Source organism: Sander vitreus, chromosome 8 (genome assembly GCF_031162955.1).
Source record: "Sander vitreus isolate 19-12246 chromosome 8, sanVit1, whole genome shotgun sequence".
NCBI classification, from domain to species: domain Eukaryota; kingdom Metazoa; phylum Chordata; class Actinopteri; order Perciformes; family Percidae; genus Sander; species Sander vitreus.
Window position 1 is genome coordinate 35,156,941 of NC_135862.1, and position 19,574 is coordinate 35,176,514.

The following is a 19,574-nucleotide window of genomic DNA, read 5'->3' on the forward strand; positions in this document are numbered from 1 at the left end:
AATTGTCTTGGGTGGAGCTAAGCTCCAGACAGAGCCATGTGGTGCCTCTGCAAAATAGTCTCAGGAAGGAACTTGTTTTGGTGGAAAATGTGTACGTTCAAAAGTAGTTTTAGTCGTTCAACAGAAAACTCAGATTGTCGATTTCTGCTCACAAAACAAATGTAGTTTATAAAATCTGATGTTTTATTATAAATTAAACTAGCTAACAATATAACGGCCTACAAGTCCAGCTGAAATGATTAAACCATTAAACACACAACTGTTTGGATCGTTTCTAATTTTTAAAATGGGAGGATTTTTCTGCATTGAGTACTTTTACTTAAATTAATACTTTAAGTAAATTTTTCTGGTAGTACTTTTACTTGTAACAGAGTATTTTACAGTGTGGTATTAGTACTTTTACTTACGTAAAGGATCTGAAAACGTCTTCCATCACTGTGCATACATTGAGAACCACCCTGAATTGCACACTGCAGTAAGGAGAGTTTTATTCTGAAAGACTCACACTTAAGTAAGGGGACATTTATTCTGAAAGACTCGGGCCGGAAGTCGCCCTGTGTTGCTGTCTATGGGCAGAACACGGAAGCAGTGGCTATAGCTGGACGTAGTTAGCACATTAGATAGCACGTCGGTGTCTATTTGACAATTTAAACATGTCTAAAGCAGAAGTGTTGAGAGTGGCGGTGAATGAGCGTCTAGTTGCGGCTGCTGAAGAGATATTCGGGCTGTTTGAAAGAACCATAGCAGAGTATGAAGAGGAACTGTTTCGTTCAAAGCAGAAGAACGAGCGGCAACGCAAACTATTGGACGCTGTTTTGAAGCCTCAGGTTCGGTTACACAGAGCAGGTTAGTATTTAAACATCCGATATTCATAACTTAGTTTATTCTTGTGTCATTTATGTAAAAACCAGAGACCAGCGCTTTGGGTATACCGAGCACCGAACCGATACCAGTGTTTAATCAGTAAGCTGAATGCTATACTTTGTTTGATTGTGGCTAATTCTTTTGGCAACATCAGGCTGGACTTAAACATTGCTTTCCTACCTTTGTAGGACAAAATGTAACGAATGAATGCACAGATATTCATGTACGGAATTGCAGTGGTGGAATGCAGCTAATTAAGTACATTTACTCAAGTACTGTACTAAAAGCAACACTAAAGAGCTTTTCCCGCGTCGGTCACCTTACGGGTTGGAAGCGGAATTGTCCATTACATTACATTATGCAAGTTTGCCAGCTCCATAGACAGTATATAATGGACCAACAGGTAGCGGATCTGTAGTTCGAATGAACTGGACAATGTAATGTAATGGACAATTCCGCTTCCAACCTGTATGGGACCGAAGCGGGAAAAGTTCTTTAGTGTTGCTTTAAGTCCAAATGTTGAGGTACTTGTACTTTCCTTGAGTCTTTTCTTTTCATGCCACCAGTGCTTGAAGTGGGGAAAAAGGTGCCGGTACTCTCTTGCATTGGCAAATCATTATGACATTAGAGATTTCTACAGTGAAAAACAAAACTTGGAGATATTGCTGGTACAACAACAATTTATTGTTATTTATTAACAACATAAATGTATTTAAGGTGTGTGTGTGTGTGTGTGTGTGTGTATGGCCAGCAAGTGACGGGATGCTGCTACATGTTTTGCAGCCCAGTTTGTTATCTTTAAAAATGAGCCAGCTGTTCGTGGAGCAAAAATGCATCATTTGGTCCCTTGACCAACAGTCAGGCCATCCGTGTGTTTCGTTACTCATGTTATTGTTGACGTCGGTGTCATTGACTAAGGTAACGCTAAAGTTGGTGGTAGCAGCAGACTCCTCATTAACGCTAGCTGTTCCGCTCACATCAACGTTAACGTTAGTTTGAAGCTCATGAATCGTACCTGATGTTTCTGGTTGGATTTGGACCTCTGTTGATGTGTCTGGCTCTGGCACACATGTTCTTTTAGTAGCTTTCTGAAGCCAGGCTAAAATAACGACTTACAAACTCCACACACTTCTTTTTAGTTTCTAGGTTTTCAGCAGTGAAAAATCAGTTACGGTCAGGCATCAGATAGCTTTTCCGAACTGAGGTAAGTCACGTAGTGCCCTCTGGGTAGTGTAGTTTATGTAACGTTGGGGTCAATCTCTCTGACACTGACGCTTTCTCTGTCAGTGGTACTGTATGCAAGAAAAAGTGCAGGTACGCTTAAGATCAAAATGTAGAAGTACCGGTGAGTACCGGCCCACTTCGAGCACTGCATGCCACGTTCTACTTCTACTCCGCTACATTTCAGAGAGAAATATTGTACTTTTTACTCCACTACATTCATCTGACAGCTTCAGTTACTTTACACATTAAGATTTCTGTACACAAAACAATTCCATTTTATTTATAGTATAAAATCATAAGATTTTTCTCAAGACACTTTACAGATGAGTAGGTCTAGACCACATTCTATAATTTACAAAGAACCAACAATTGCAGTAATTCCCCCAAGAGCAAGCATGTATTGCCACTGTAAACCTTTTAAATGCAACAACAAATTGGCCAAAACTTAAACAGGAAATTCCTGTATATCAGTAAACATAGAATGAACTGAATATTTCTCTATATCTTGTTGTCACGGATACCTGATCCAGCTTATTGATTCAATATCGGCCCTATATCAGTATCGGATCATTGATCCCTGATAATATTCCAGTAGTCTTAAAGAAAACGTTATTTGGGAAATGTCTTGTGGGTTGCTTTGATAACTCCCAATATTTCCTTCTTCCTTCTTCAGTGGTGAAGAACACAGCCAATGCCAGGAGTTGAGTTATAATTTAAACAAACTGCATGACTGCACGCTGAAGCTGACAAGAAATGTAGCATTTAAAAGGGCAATGTTTAAACAGAGTATGGTGCACATAAAACATACCAGGGATACAGTACAATTTGTTTCAACCAAATATTCTCTGGTCTAGCTCAGCTAAAGACAAATCTATATCCATCAGCACATTAGCATGCTGTTCACTAGCGAGTCCGTTTGTCCTGGGAGGTAGAGTCATTTGTGTAGAGGGAGAAGAGCAGTGGGGAAAGGACACATCCCTGTGGTGCACCAGTGCTGATTGTCCGTTTTCCAGATGTGACATCTCTCAGCAGCACATGCTGACTCCTGTCAGTCAGGAAGCTGGAGATCCACTGACAGATGGCAGGAGATGAGAGAGTTTGGCGGTAAGAATTTCAGGTATGTGTAGTGTTGAATGTTGAGCTGGAGTCCACAAACAGGATCCTGATGTAGGTCCCTGGCTGGTTCAAGACCGTGGTGAAGTTAGTTTGGTGTTGGATATTCGACAGATATTCAGATATTCATTTCGGGTTGTGCTTCCACTCAGTCTTGGCAGAAAACAATACGACACCCATTTGCTCCTAACTGCTTGGTTTTTAACTAGGGACCGTCAATAAATTACGTTCTGAACTTCATTTATTTCCAAGAGTTTGTATATCAGATGTTCTAAACACCCCAGGCCAATATTCTGATATGTAGTACTAATCGGACACACCTCAATAAAATATAATATTTTTTACCAACTATTTTATTTAATTTTTTAAAGAATCCCATTCATTTCCTATTGAAAACGGCGTTTTGCTCAATAGCTTCCAAGTTATGGGACCCAAACACCCCGGACCAATGCAGACCTGTTCTGCTATGCGGTACTAATAAGACACACTCACTATAAATTACTATTTTGCACCTCCTATTTAATTTTTTGTTTTTTAAAGAAAACATTAATTTCCCATTGAAAACAGCTTTTTGCTCAATACACAGGTTTCCTGTTTCCAAACATTACAGGGTGCGTGCGCATACCAGGGGCAGAAAGCCAGATTGGTGAGCTGGTTCGCTACTGCAACAACCTGAAGTATTGAAGTCTTATTGTTTGTATATAACTGCTGACTCAATAAAACCTGATTTTAGTTGGATCTGTTTGTCTTTGATTTTGCATTGTTACTGTGATATATATCAGTGTTTCCTCTATGTTTATAGCATAGTGGTGGTCCACCACGGTAAAATTTCCAGCGCCACGGTATCAGAAATAGGGCAGACGCACAACAGGGTTTCCGTTATGTACACCACGCACCACCGCTCCTTCAGCTGTTTATGAAAAGTCATAAACTCGTAGCGCCGTCTGCTCTACTGAACTCAAGCGAACTGTCATCCGCTCTCTCTCCCCCTAGGGTGAGCTCTCTCTGGAGCAACTGGAACAGTGACAGGACGTCACTCGCCAAGTTATAGCAACCAAATAAACAACAGGGCGAGTACTACTTCACTCAATAAGTGATTAACAGCGACGAAAGCCGCAACATGAAATCCACACTCGCACCTGTGAAATATGACAGCTACAGTTTATTGGAAAATAACATTGTGATGAATTTACTGTCCCAGACCCCAATTTAATCAGACCCCAGATGAGACAAGAAGCTAACGTTAGCCACACTGCTGTGACGGCCCCTCTGCCTCTGACTCGCCGCTGCAGGAGTCTGTGTATATTCCTCCGACATGCTGTAGTAACGTTACTGATTTAAAACCATTTTCCAGGTTAGTGGGGGTGCATACCGCTCAAAACCAACATGAAAAATGTAGCTAGTAATATTCACTCAGCGTTTTGTTGTTAAACTGTGTGTAAAATGAGCGGTGGTTATGGGCGAGAGGGCGACAACACTGTCGTGGTTAGCTCGCCGAAACTCTACTGCCGCTGTCTCAGCAACGTTAGCTAATGTCTGCTAGCATACGTACAGGCTAACTATAGCCAGTTAGCTTTGTGTGTAATGTAATAAAAACCCAATGGTAATATTTCATTCAATAAAATTATGGTACAAAAGGAGCACTAATGCCACAGGTCTTATGTTGACAACGTGGACGCACATATAAGAAACTCCAAAGGCAGTCGTAATATTTACCTAGCAGGCTAGGCTAACGCTGTTGCGCTAACGTTAGCAAAACATCGGCATAGCTTTAGCTAGCAGTCTAAACTTATCTAGAGTCCAGACCTTTAACTGTCTACAACTACAGCCCTGACAGGTAGATATCACTTAGCTGAACAACTGAACAAGCTGCAACTTTTCTGATTGATACAATGGGAGCCTGACTCTTGCCTATGACCCCAATCTGCCCTTCTTATGGCTTGAGGCCATAACCTCCGCCGGTTTTTGGCAAAAGCATGCTCCCCCCTAGGTATGTTAAACATCAGGAACCCATCACTGTCTCTGTTTGTACAATCAACCACGCAACAACTCCTTGGCATTATGACTTACGCTATGCTGCTACTACTACTAGCTACACGAAACACGTCTTCTTTCTGCCCCCTGGTTGCGTGCGCAAGCAGTGATGACGTTGCAGAGAAATCCATGTATGGCTTCCATGTTATGGGACTCAAACACCACAGACCAGTGCAGAACCTTTCTGGTATATGGGTAATTTTTGGTTATTTAATTAATTAATGGTATTTTTTTGCACATACTATTTCCAGGGTTCATACACATTTCTCATTTCAAAATTACATACTTTTTCTATACTCATTTATTTTTAACCTAGTGGACATCGGTGCACACTTTTTATAGATGTAAACATCCAACTGTTAAGGACACATAAGGTAGGCCTAATCTAAAGCATTCCAGTTAGAAATGTATTGAGCTGGTCATCATTAAGACCAATACCGAATTAACTTACTACATCAAATCAGTAGTAGAACACAATGCGAACAAAGTAGCCTTATTGTATGTCAGTAAGCAGTGTCAAAAAATGTTTGGTGTGTGATGAAACTATGGCAGAGCAAATTAGAATATGCAGGTGTGGGAAACGTTGAGTGATCACAATATTTCCCCAAACCATATTTTCCTTTTTCCATACTTTTCCATACTTTTCAAGACTGCGTAGGAACCCTGTATTTCATTTACAATTTTTAAAGAACACCCTTATTCCAGAAAACAGATTTTTTCTTTATACCTTCCACCAGGGGCATCAGCAGAATATCTGGGACTGGGATGATGGTGGAGCTTTTGAAGCACGAGGGGACTTTCAACAGCTCCAGTGATCTGTTGAATATTTGTGTGAAGATTAGTGCTAGCTGGAAGGCACAGGCCCTGAGAGGTCCTCACAAATCCACCAGAGGTTAGAACGCCAACACAAAGAAAGAGGAAGGGGACGGATATCCGGCCGAAAATGAGGGACATCCAGTGGAATTTTCGGCGGCACCTAAACAATCCCGGAAATGAAACACCGTCGATATAGACTAATGTGGTGCTGACAGCAAAAAAAAAACAAAGGTGGTATGCTGACAAATTTCAGTGCTTAACTTTTCATACCTATATAAACGCATGGTTAATAAGAACAGGCTGCTTCTGTAGTGTTTCCCCTTCTCACATACACTTTGCTGCATTCATGCTGTACTTGATGTGTTTGAGCTGAGTTGACCATATAATTACTTTTTTATTCATTTTTTTTCCTCCAAAATGTGTTTGTATTTCAGTATTCTCTGCAGATTCTCAGCAGGACCCAGATCCCCCGCACACTGAAGAGGAACAGGGGCGGCTCTGGAGAAGTCGGAAGGGCAAGCAGCTTCAAGGACCGGCCCCCGAGAAGAGTAAAGATGATGATGATGATGATGATGAGTCTTCACAGCTTCATCAAAGGCCAATTGGAGTGAACAAAAAGGCAAAGCCTCACGCCAGCAGCTCAGCTCAACCAATGGAAATAGAGAGTGATGCAGAGGCGTGCAGAGGCGATCCAGATAGTTCTTTACAACCAGCTAATGATGATGAGACTCCAGACTGTTCCAATCAAGCTGACACTGTAAAATTAAAGGGGACTCAGAAAGGTGTATCAGTCTCTTCTGAGCCTGAGGCTGCAAATAGTGATGATGACTGGAAGGAGTCAAGGAAACCTCGGTCGTATTTAAAAACACGAAGAAACAAGGGCGTTCCTGAAGTTGGTAAAGGACGTAACACTAGCAAGAAGTCTTTTAGCTGCTGTCAGTGTGGTAAAACATTTAAATCCAAGGACAGAAAAAGTCGTCCTGGACAGAAACCGTTTGTTTGCTCAGCTTGTGTTCAAAGATCCAAACAGCTTGCACGTGTAGTCACAGATAGAACCCGTTCAGGGGTGAAAAGCTTCAGATGTTCAGACTGTAAGAAAGAGTTTAGCTATAAAGGAGATGCTGTGAGACACATCCGAATTCACAACGGAGAGAAGCCCTTCAGCTGCTCGGTTTGCGGTAAAGGATTCACACAGAGCACAGGTTTGCGCTCACACGTGAGAATCCACACAGGAGAGAAGCCGTACGGCTGCTCTCTCTGTCCCAAACGGTTCAACCGGAGCGGAATTCTGTCTAGACACATGAGAGTTCATACGGGAGAGAAGCCTTACAGCTGCTCACTGTGTAACGCAAGATTTACTCTGAGTCGGTCATTGTTAATACACATGAGGATCCATACAGGAGAGAAACCTTTCAGCTGCTCAGTTTGTGATAAAAAATTTACACAGAAAGTACACCTGACACAACACATGACACTCCACACACAGGACACGCCCTTCAGTTGCCGTGCTTGTGGGAGAACATTCACTAGACAGTCACGTGTGAAAAACCATAAGTGTGTTACTAAGAGCAGCAGCAGTTAATAAAACCACAACTGAGAAATGGCCCACCTTGAAAAGGGATTAAGTGGTAAATAAATGTAAATTACAGCTTCCTATTTTACTGTAATGTGAGTAATTATGTTAGATAATCATGATGTCAGTATTGACCAAAATAATCTGGATTATCTAACTAGCTAACCATCTTGATATCGCGTGGTTTAGCTACCCCCGCTGTCTCATCTCCTTCCCCCTCCTCTTTCTCTCACACACACACACACACACACACACACACACACACACACACACACAGTTGTAGTTTGTAAAAGGTATATAGGTTTTGATGATTGAAGAATTGGCCATTGATAATTTTGAAGTTAAATAAATTCTACTATACTTTCAATAGAAAATTGTTTGTGATTATTTGTGTGTGTATTGTAATAACAAGCTGAGTTAAACCTAAAGCCTGTGCTCAAATTCATCCTTCTTTTGTTCCTTCAGAGATACCATATAAATTAATCAAATTTAATTAATATCTGTATTTTAAAGGGAACACCACCTATGAGACTATTTCACACAATTATTGGCTCCTAGTTCCAGGGCGGTGCCCCATTTTGCTTGTCAATTTGGTAAAGTTGTGAATACACATATTCATAACTTTATTAATACTGATATAACATCTTTGATAATTTCTCAATAATTTAATCTGTACCCATACCTATTCCCAACAGTAGCATAGTAGTAGTATAGAAACGTGCATTGCATGTGTTTTGGAAGAAATTAAAATTTCAAGCGAACGTTATTTTTTGTGGATTTGTTTTACATTTATATACACCAATAACTATAGTTTTTGTGCATCGAAAAACATTTTTTAATACCCTCATACTCTGCTTCTGACTGGCTAGTAGTCCTTACCTAGGTACTGTCAGGGCACGCCCTCATACTCTGCTTCTGACTGGCTAGTAGTCCTTACCTAGGTACTGTCAGGGCACGCCCTCATACTCTGCTTCTGACTGGCTAGTAGTCCTTACCTAGGTACTGTCAGGACACGCCCTCATACTCTGCTTCTGACTGGCTAGTAGTCCTTACCTAGGTACTGTCAGGGCACGCCCTCATACTCTGCTTCTGACTGGCTAGTAGTCCTTACCTAGGTACTGTCAGGGACACGCCCCTCATACTCTGCTTCTGACTGGCTAGTAGTCCTTACCTAGGTACTGAGCATGTGCGAGCTCCCAACAAAGATGGAACAGAAGTGAGATGTCTCACTCTGTAGCTAAAACAGAGAGCTCAACACACAGGGTGAAAAAGAGGAGCTGCAGCAATGTGCAGTACAACAAAAAATATGGTGTTTTTTGAAAAATTAAAACATGTAAACCTATTCTGATATAACCTCTAAATACAGTTATGAAGCTGAAAATGAGCATAATATGATCACTTTAATCCTGACATACATTAGTGAATCCTTCAGTGTGCATTCATTATTATTGAGCCTGATATGACTCCATACTTTCTTCACTCCCCCAGGGTCCATCTCTGTTGGGATCGTGCTGACAGTGCTGAATTGTTGTGAAATTTCTTGATGAAATGAAAACAGTTCACGAGACCATCAATCTTTTGGGATCTTTATTGCAATAAACAGGGTTCACAGTTGCAAATGCAGAGCTAGGAAAAGATAACTGAATGATAATGAAGGTGTCTTTAAACACACTGACTTGTCTGTATACTCGAAACCTTATGTCTAGCAAATCTTTTTTTGCCTCTGTCTGCTCAAGAATAAAGAGTTGAAGGCTGAATTTCATGACTTTGCTTCATGTAATTTTGGCTGGAAAGCTGAAGGCGAAATTCTACAGGAAGCAGAAAAAGACAAGGTCTTAGGCAGTATAGGCCTAATATAAGACAGTATAACTCATCACAAGTGAATACAGTTTTAAACTGCCATTACAACAATGAATATTTGATTACCACTGGCAACGGTTTAAATGCATTCTTTAAAGGTCCCTTATTATGCTCATTTTCGGGTTCATACTTGTTTTTTGAGTTTCTTCTAGGACATGTTCACATGCTTTAATGTTCAGAAACACATTTTTCTCATACTGTCTGCCTTGATATACCTGTATTTACCCTCTGTCTGAAATACTGCATTTCCGCACGTCTCTTTAAGGCCCCTTCCTGAAAAAGCCCAGTCTGCTCTGATTGGTCAGACTTTCCAGGTCTTCCACATCTGCACTCTCAGCAGCTGGGGAATGACTGTAATGGCACTTCAACAGCACTTTCTACGTATATGAAGTATAGTTGGGACATCACAACCATACGGAAGTCCTGACGGCTCGTTTAAAGGCACAGTTTCTGAATACGTGCTCTGTGGATTGAGCGTTTATACTTTTACTGTACTTATATTGCACCTAGACCTGCTTTATAATAAAAAAAAGACATGATCATTTTCTACAATATGGGACCTTTAAAGGTTGGTTTATACAATGGTTTCAGGTGTCTATTTGTGGTGGGTGCCTACATTAATAATTGAGTCAGGGAATCAAACTTTCATGAGTATGTATGTTATAGAAATACAATATTTATTCATAGTATACATGGAAACTCACGTTCCTCCACTGCACATTTAGTTAAGCAGGAGAGAGAATCATTCCTTCGCTCACAGTAAAGACGATGTAAGCAACGTCAGCAATAACAATTCAAATTCTAAATAGTTAGAAATAATTATAGTAAAGCAAGTATTTTCTTTTTAATAATGTTAGCTAAAATGCCAAGCTACAGTTGCAGGCAAACCATATGATGTCAAGAATAGACAACTAATACAAAGCTACACTTTACAGCTTGATAATGCATGTATTACAAATGAAATAGCAAATGAAGCAACGCTTGCAATAATGAGATCTTTTTCAATGATCTATTAAATGAAAGAGTGCATCTGTGTTGAGCACATCACACTGTGTAGCTACAGGCACATACTTATACGGCCTATCTTTTTCATGCCTCTGTGTGCCTGCTGTGACACTGGCAGCATGTATTCATACAATTTGCAGTGGACATTTGTGTGGAGTCAAATATGTACCAAAATAATATGGTAATGTATGTGCAGAGTTGGTGCAATGTGTCCACAATTTTGTAATGAGTACTCAGCTTTGTGAATATGTCAGCATATTTCTAGATGTTTGTGTGTATGTACTCATAAACTCAATGTAAATGGCATTTTATTAATAATTGAAGCTGTTTCCTTGTCTACAAAATATTACCACATAGTCAACGTGTCAAAAGTCTGTGAGTGAAAGTGAGTTTGCCAGCCTGTCTGAACGCACAGACTTGCAAAATGGAGTTTGCAGGCATAAAACTAAATGTACATAGCTACAAAATTATGATTATGGATAGAATCAAGTAAACAAGTTTACAAAACTACCATTACAAATACAAAAACCCTGTTTTAAGTACACCTTTTTTTAATTATACCATTTTCCGTGCTTGGTAGCATTGCTAGTGTCATACTCCGCATTGCCAAACCTTCCTCCACAGCACGGCGGAGTAAGGTCTGCCAACATAACATATTTTGGGATAGGAAAAAAAAGCTCTGGTTTATTGGCATTTCTTTAAACCAATCACAATCGTCTTGGGCTGCGCTAAGCTCCGGACGCAGCGACGGTGCCTCTGCTAAATAGTCTCAGGAAGGAACTTGTTTTGGTGGAACATTTGCACCCTGCAAAAGAAAACGTCACATACAATTTTAAATGAAGTTAACTGTTCACACAGTACAGTAACGTGAGCTATTTAAATTAGCTGATACATGGAAATCTTTGTAAATCTTTACAATCATTCCCAGAAAGAACCAAGCAGACCTGCCTTGTTGCCCGAACCAAATTTTCTTAAAAACATGACATTTTCAGCATGTAGCTTGTAAGTTGGTTGTTGTTTCCCAAAGCGACAACACACAGAGAGCGGAATGTGATGAACATCCAGCATATCAGGCAATTATCCTGGAAATGTACTTCCATTGATCCAGACTGCTAGTGTTGTAATCTGAATTAAACAACACAACGTAGTTGGTTAATGTCTTTATTTGCGGTGCGAAAGCTCTGAAAAATTAACTTTGATCTGGTAAAAATAACTTTGCTTTATCGCCGCATAATATTCGCGTTCTGTGTGAAAGTACTCATGAGGAAAGGAAAAAAAGGCCGTGTGTAAAGGCCTTAATGCTTTAGCTCGAAACTGCTAATACAAGCTAACAGACAGCGCTGCAAAGCAGTGTTTCTGATGAGGCAACTTCAATGGTTATATATATATATATATATATATATATATATAGTAAATACTGAATCTTATCTCATTGTGTTTGTTGTGTTTTGAGCCCGCCACTCAGACTGTGCCAGTGACACATCTGAAGACCTCCAGTAACGGAGGTAAGCCTGTTTCTGCTTGCTGCAGTTAGGAACAGTACAGTATCATTTGCAGCTCTACTGCAACATGCCATCGGTGTTTTGGATGCTTCCCTCTGGCAGTGGAAGTTATTTTACACTGCATGAAAAGGGTCAGCCATGGAAGCTGTTTGTAGGTACAACAAGAGTGTAGCAAAAGTAAAATGTTTGGTCTCATGCAATACATGTATTAAGGTGGTTCCTGTTCAGAGGCGAAGAATATAAGAGTAGGGAATGGAAACGTATAGGAAAAGCCAATCGATGCAAATTATTTATCATTACAGATGGTAGCAGAGGAAATTCAACATCTGGGAAAAGCAGATGTAACATATGCAGTACCTTTATTGGTCATACACACAGAGGATGAGAGACTATAACCAGTCCAAACTGTGAGCACACAACACAAAAGAGCAGCGACGCTACAAAATTTCCTGCAAGATGAGTACACACTTGCAGTTCCAAATGCGTCACAGCGAAAATTCCAAGTTCAGCAACAGAAAATAATTTCTTCTCCATTTGTTTAGTGGCACTTTGAGGGAATCAAATGGATTGTGGCTAGGCTCATTTATATCTGTCATCTTGCGAAATACTGCGCTACAAATGTGTTGGTAATGCAATATTTGTGCCACTGACAAATTGTCACGGGGTATTTGAACTTTACACTTATTCATAAAAAAGCCATTTACATTGAGTTTTTTGAGCACACATTTTCCGATTCTAACATCTAATGCACATTTGAGTTTTGTATACACTTTCCAAATGCTGTTATGAGTGTAAAGCTAAAAACACATTTACAGATCCTGAGTACACACATATTAATTGAGAAACAGGTTCACAACTCTCCACACACATTGCGACATACTTCCCTCACACCTCATCAGCCAGCTACTCTCCCAGTTGTTGGAATGTTCTGAACAAAAGGACACAAACACAGTTTAGGTAAGCCTGAGGTTACATTTAGATTGCTTCGTTTTGGTTTTTAAGCAGAGTTTTGAGCCAAAAGTGAACTATCATGCCCAAACCGCATATCTCATCAACATTCTTGTATACCGGGCATGGTCTGCCCGTTGCTGGTAGTTGCCATGGTTACGCTAGTAGCTTCGTGTTAGAGAACGAGACGTCGTGACCGATAAGACCCAATCAGACGTTGAGACTGCAACACAACCCCGCAGATTCCAAACCAAAACGGGTCAGAAGTGTTTCCAAATGTCTCCGGTTTAGGGGCTCGGAAACACCAGAGCAGGGGGAATGAGAGGGGGAAACGCCAGAGCAGGGGGAATGAGAGGGGGAAACGCCAGAGCAGGGGGAATGAGAGGGGGGAACGCCAGAGCAGGGGGAATGAGAGGGGGAAACGCCAGAGCAGAGGGAATGAGAGGGGGAAACGCCAGAGCAGGGGGAATGAGAGGGGGAAACACCAGAGCAGGGGGAATGAGAGGGGAAATGTAGCAATGTAAATGTAGCCTGAGCTAGTAGGCTGCTAGCAAGACTTGCTAACCAAGACTTTCTAATGCTAACTACTCCACTGAACTCAGATTTCATTGTTGCTAACATTAGAGGTTTTTAGTGCTGTTGGTGTGCAGTCCCGAGCCTTGGGGAGCCGTTGTGCTGCTGTTGTTGTTGTTGTTGTTGTTGTTGTTGTTGTTGTTGTTGCTCCTGCTGCAGTTCTCCTTACCCCCTGTAGAGGCCCTGCTTTCAAGAACACTGATCTTGCCTTGCTCTTCCTTCAAGAAGAGGTCTACCAATAGAATCTTCTCCTTGTGGATCTGGAGGATGATGTCTTTAGGGATGTCCGGAATCAGCCAGTCCACAATGTCGCTCATCAGCATCACAACATTCTGGTAGAGATAAATGGAAACCAATCATGTAATTTCATTGTTTTCTCTAATTACAGTATTGGTCCGATGGTTCGCTTGTAACCAGAACGAAACCACCCTGAGGAAAAAAAATGATAAAAAGAAATAACGTCACAAATGTTGTTCTGACTGGGCCCTATTCTCTCTTTGCCAGACCTTCTTCCACAGCCCTGTGGAGGAGGGCTGGTAAGTCCACACAGCATTCCGGGATGGGAGAAAAACGTGCTCTGGTTTATTGGCATTTCTTTAAACCAATCACAATCGACATGGCCGGCGCTAAGCGACGGACAGAGCCACGGTGCCTCTGCAAAATAACTTCGGGAAGGAACTTGTTTTGGTGGAACATGTGTACGTTCAAAAGTAGTTTCAGTCATGCAACAGAAAACTCAGATTGGACAGATAGTCTAGCTAGCTGTCTGGATTTACCCTGCAGAGATCTGAGGAGCAGTTAACCATAGTCCTCACAAATCCACCAGAGGTTAGAACGCCGACACAAAGAAAGAGGAAGGGGACGGACATCTGGCTGAAAAAAGTGACATCCGACGGAATTTCCGGCGGCACCGGAGCAATACTGGAAGTGGAACGTCGTGGATAAAGACTATACAAGACGGGCCCTAAATCAGCCTCAATAATGTCGCCGTTGCTCATTTAAAAAGTTATTGTGTGCCTCAGTACATCAGTGCCGTGTTTATATCAGTATTTACATACCGAATAAAATTTTTATTTTCAATAAAGAATGAAATAATGAATTTCTGATAAATTCCAGCAAACAGTTCTAGTACGCTATTTTATACTTTTCTGCATCTGTCACCTTACCTGGAAAACAATGACAAAGGCTAGTCGGACAGCCAGCACTGCCCAGAATTCCTTTGAGATCTCGTACGGAGTGGTTGACCAAGGGGGTTCTCTGTAGTCCTTATACCTTTAGAGACAAACAGATATTTTTTTTGGTTTAGTCTTCCATTCTGAGGAAAGATTCTTACTAATTTTATTATCCACATAATAATATCGACGAGTATCCACAGAACTGTATTGATTATTTAAACCTCCCTGCATGGCGTCAGAATCTAAAGGTAATTGTCCCTGGAGAGTCCAACTATTTCTGTTATGTCAAGAAGCAGGCTGTTCTCATGAACCATTCGTACATATAGCAAATGCACTGTAATTCTTATGTATTCCACATATTTATTACTGTCAGCACTGCATTGACTGCTGCTGTATAAGACTGTGAAGATCTGTGTATGGAGGAGGTGGCGGTGGATGGTTGGGTCATAAAACACAGGGCAGCGGAGGAGCAGAGTTGGTGTCCCAGGGAAAACCCACAGCTTTCACCCAGGATATCATACGAATTGTTGTGCATAACCTGTGGTACGATATCATATGAAGCCGTTCTATGACAATGCCTTGCAAATAATTATTACAACACGTTTTCTGTCTTTGCACTTGCAGTCAAGTTAGATAAGATAACTATCCTCACAAGCTGACAGTAAACATGCTTTGGCATGAGACAAAGGCCATGGCTTGTCTCAACATTGGTCTCACTTGATTAATTATACCAAAGATCCTCTATACTAAAGATAGAGCTTTTCAAGCAGCTCCAATGGTATGAAACGGTACAGACTTCTTGTCTCCTAAAGGGGCGTGGCCTCGTTTGAAAGTGTAGTGAACGATGTGTGGATGGATGAAAAGTCATATTTGTATAATTTATTAATATTTAATTTTGCTAACGTTAGATATTTACACAGCTAAAAGACATATTTAGCATCACGTTATTATAATTAGTTTTGTTAGGGCGATCACGAACTTTAGCTGACGTTAGCTTCTCTGTGTTGCCAGATCTCGCGAGAGTTTGGTCCTGAGACACAAACAGGTCTCAAACAAAGTTAATTTTCTCCTGATGTGTCCGTCTGAAAAATGCCATTTTAGTGTCAGAATGTTCTGGAGATATGTGGCTTGTTGAAGAATGTCTCCAATATTTACTTTGGTGACTATGGGGCGAAAGAATCGCTCATAATCTGTGTTCACGTTCACTTCTCCCGTTGGAATCAACACACTCAGGACCGGATACAGGAAATGACTCAGAGTTGAGGCGTCTCGGTTCTAAACCGTCGCTGATTATATTAAGTAACACATTTCAAATGACAGTGGTATATTGATGTTTAAAATGCTAAACAATTGTAAACTGAGATTGATTTCCCACCTGCACATCTCAACAGTGTAGCCGAGGTACAACGGATCCATGGGTTCTTTGCCTTCCTGGAAGTGGCTGACATTAAAGTAGGACAGCGTATTGTTGACAAATCCATGCATGGAGCCATCAGGGCTGTACATGTATTGGTAGACCATCCGAGGGATGAAGTCTGAAGTGAAGGAGATGACAAATGCCTAGGAATTGTGGTTGGGTTGGGGAGGTGGTGGTGGTGGTAGAGGGGACAGAAATGGGAGTTAGAATGTGTAAACAAGACAGCGCAGAATGTAACAACATCCAGTGTCAAGTTGAAATGATACAATCCACTGGATTGTAGTAGTTGAGTTGAAGAAGTGTCATCACTCATACAAGAGGCTTCATCATCCTGTTCTCTTAAACATTGTTTAAACCTTGCTGAGCAAATGGCGAGCATTCATGTATCATTTCGGTATGCACTACCCATATCTACTTAATTACTAACATTACAGGTTCTTACATTCATGTTGTCCCTGGACATACACCTGGGTTCAGTATGCTTGAAACAAACTAACAAACTAGGTCATACAACATTTGGAAATATTAGATATGATGCATAGTAAGGAAGGCACCTTTTTGTGAATACTCCAAATGTTGATATATCACACAGCTCCTGTATGTATGCAGTTTGTCAAATGATGTCACGGTCATTAAAGTGTGTCACTGCATTGTTTCAAATCAAAGTGATGGAGTACAGCACTGGTTCCTCCAACCTTTTTGGTCAGGGGTATCCCCACAGCCCTGTCAGATGAACTCACATACCCTTCATCGGTTCCCAAATGTATGTTCCAAATGGGTAACGCTATTCATTATATAAAAGTGGATATTGTTACGTTTTTTAATACAATTGAACTGTTAAGATTAGGCTGGGTTTGATCAGCAAAGATAATAGGCTACTACTACTTGGAGTGAGGCTGAATATTTGACTACTAATAGTTTCTTTTGTCGAACTATTTTAATTATTTATCCAGAAATTATAAGTAATCATTTGAACAGTCAAGTGTTACAGTTGACTTAATGTTAATATGGTTAGGGTTTGAGTTATACATTTTCAAATTACAGTAGTATTATATAGTAGTACAAGTACCCCTGGTTGGGAATTACTGGAGTACAGTACATGCATTACAATCAATTAATACATTCGTGTTTTACTTACATTAATGATGACGGCCACATTTGCTACCCCTCTTAGTAAGTTGTACCATATACCTGTAGACATAACATTACAATATGTATCAACTGCTGGAAGAAGTTTTCGAAGGTACAGTTTGTTCGTTGTCAGGAATATATTTACAGATACATTTACAGCATTGTACATGCAATGTATGTTTTACTATTGGGTTCTTTTATGCATTTTACACCTTTGTATAAGGCAAGGCAGCTTTATTTGTATAGCACATTTCAGCAACAGGGCAATTGAAAGTGCTTTACATAAAACAATAAAGAGCAGTTCAAAACAATGAAAAAATTAAAAACAGATAAAATAAGAAAATAAAAGTTACAGTGCAGTATAATAAATGAACAACTATTTAAATGAAGGCAGTTTCAAAAAGAAAGGTCTTCAGCCTTGATTTAAAAGAACTGAGAGTTGAGGTAGACCTGCAGTTTTCTTGGAGTTTGTTCCAAATACATAGAGCATAAAAACTAAATGCTGCTGCTCCCTGTTTAGTTCTGACTCTGGGGACAGAAAGCAGAAGTGTCCCAGATGACCTGAGAGGTCTGGGTGGTTATAAACCAGCAAAAGTATTTTGAAATCAATTCTTTGAGGGAAATAAAGCCAGTGCTAAGACTTCAGAACTGGGGTGATGTGATCCACTTTCTTGGTTTTAGTGAGGACTCGAGCCGCAGCGTTGTGAATCAGCTGCAGCTGTCTGATTGATTTTTTAGGGAGTCTGTAAAGACACTTTTACAGTACACAAGTCTACTGAAGAAAAACATGGACAAGTTTTTCCAAATCCTGCTGAGACATAAGTCCTTTAACCCTTGATATATTCTTAAGGTGATAATAGGCTGACTTTGTAATTGTCTTAATGTGGCTGTTGAAATTCAGGTCTGAGTCCATGACTACACCAAGATTTCTGACTTTGTTATTTTTAACATTGTTGTTTGAAGCTGAGCGCTCACTTTTAATTGTTCCTCTTTTGCTGCAAAAACAACCACCTCAGCTTTTTCTTAATTTAATTTAAGAAAGTTCTTGCACATCCAGTCGTTAATTTGTTCAATGCACTTACTCAGTTTTTTTATTGGACTATAGTCCCCTGGCGATAAGGTTATGTAAATGTGTGTGTCGTCCGCATAACTATGGTTATTTATTTTGTTGTTTTACATAATCTGAGCCAGTGGAAGCATGTAGATGTTAAACAGAAGAGGGCCCAGAATGGAGCTTTGGGGAACTCCACATCAGATCTTTTCTTACCAGAGACAGCTTTGCCCTTAGTGGGAGCAATGGCATCAATAACATTTGTAATTTTACAATTGAAATTATCTACAAGCTCATTGACTGAGACCCAAAAGAGGGCGGGTGTGGAGGAGAAAAGCTAAATGAATGTTTCTCTGGTGTTTTCGGTGATATACCGTTTTCTGAGTACCTTTGTTTGGACACTTTTGTGCACAGAGATAGTGCCTTTAAAGAAAACACAGGAATGATCAGAGAGAGCAACATCAGTCACCATAACCTTGGAAATGTTCAGACCCTTGGAGATAACCAAGTCCAGAGTGTGCCCCTTATTGTGTGTGGGCTCTGTCACATGCTGAGTCAGTCCATAGTTCTCAAAAACACAGCACAGTTCTTTGGTCCCTCTATCCTGGGGGTTGTCAAAATTAATGTTGAAATCACCAGCAATAATTAAACAGTCAAAGTTAATACAGATTATAGACAGCAGTTCAGTAAAGTCATCAAAGAAGGATGCACAGTATTTAGGTGGCCTGTAGATATTTAGAACTATAGCTTGAGGGGAGGACCTCAGATGAAGAGCCACATATTCAAAAGAAGCAAAATTTCCATAAGATATTTGCGTACATTGGAGTGAGTCATTAAACAAAATGCCGACTCCACCTCCTTTCTTATTCACTCTACTAATAGAGAACTGAAGTTAGGGGGGCTGCCTCGATAAGAACAGCAGCACTGTTATTATGGTCTAATCAGGTTTCAGTTAAAAACAAAAAATTATGATTGTGCTTAATAATAAAATCGTTGATTAGTAGTGTAGTAAGGCTAGTGTTAGTGTGGTAAAAGAATTATCTGCCTCATTTTTTAGGACAGGCTGTGGCTGACGAGGAATGGATGCTAAATTTGCTAAATTTGCAGTTAAGTGCTTCTTCTTACTTAGCAGATTCACCATTCTTTTTGTATAACCTATCACAACATAAATTAAAGAAGAATTTAATACACAGGGCCTGGGCTTGTCCTGGAAAGAGTCATGAGTGCCACTAGGCGTGCAACCTGGACCAGGCACATAGCAGTTAAAGCGTGCTGCATTTTGTACACA

At 40.4% G+C, this 19,574-nt stretch overlaps 2 protein-coding genes across 5 annotated transcripts in view; one reads left to right on the plus strand and one right to left on the minus strand.

Moving 5' to 3' along the window:
• The first annotated feature begins 574 nt into the window (after window positions 1–574).
• On the plus strand, window positions 575–8,717 carry LOC144522686 (uncharacterized). 4 transcript variants are annotated; one of them, XR_013502429.1, is made up of 4 exons: window positions 756–846; window positions 3,102–3,205; window positions 5,973–6,282; window positions 6,486–6,571. XR_013502429.1 is itself a non-coding variant. In XM_078257956.1 (2 exons), exons 1-2 carry the CDS (start codon window positions 654–656, stop codon window positions 7,631–7,633), a joined length of 1,341 nt encoding a protein of 446 aa, XP_078114082.1. In that variant the 5' UTR covers window positions 575–653; the 3' UTR covers window positions 7,634–8,717. The 4 variants fall into 4 exon arrangements, 1 of the variants encoding a protein (XP_078114082.1); XR_013502427.1 differs by lacking the exon at window positions 3,102–3,205; XR_013502428.1 differs by lacking the exon at window positions 756–846 and having other exon boundaries at window positions 853–3,205.
• Window positions 8,718–11,910: 3,193 nt separating this feature from the next.
• The window catches only part of ano1b (anoctamin 1, calcium activated chloride channel b), a 44,885-nt gene continuing 37,221 nt past the window's right edge, over window positions 11,911–19,574 (minus strand). Inside the window, exons 21-24 of the mRNA XM_078257957.1 lie at window positions 17,243–17,295; window positions 16,063–16,247; window positions 14,679–14,784; window positions 11,911–13,844 (exon numbers count right to left, since the gene is read on the minus strand). Of these exons, the coding sequence (XP_078114083.1) occupies window positions 13,560–13,844; window positions 14,679–14,784; window positions 16,063–16,247; window positions 17,243–17,295 (629 nt within the window). The 3' untranslated portion in view covers window positions 11,911–13,559. The remainder of the gene's footprint in view (window positions 13,845–14,678; window positions 14,785–16,062; window positions 16,248–17,242; window positions 17,296–19,574) is intronic.

What these genes read in the sequence shown, in the direction of transcription:
- LOC144522686 (XM_078257956.1), top strand. Translation starts at nt 654, where the DNA reads ATGTCTAAAGCAGAAGTGTTGAGAGTGGCGGTGAATGAGCGTCTAGTT. An exon ending in GGTTCGGTTACACAGAGCAG is followed by an intron (nt 847 to 6,485) that starts GTTAGTATTTAA and finishes TTTGTATTTCAG; the next exon opens with TATTCTCTGCAGATTCTCAG.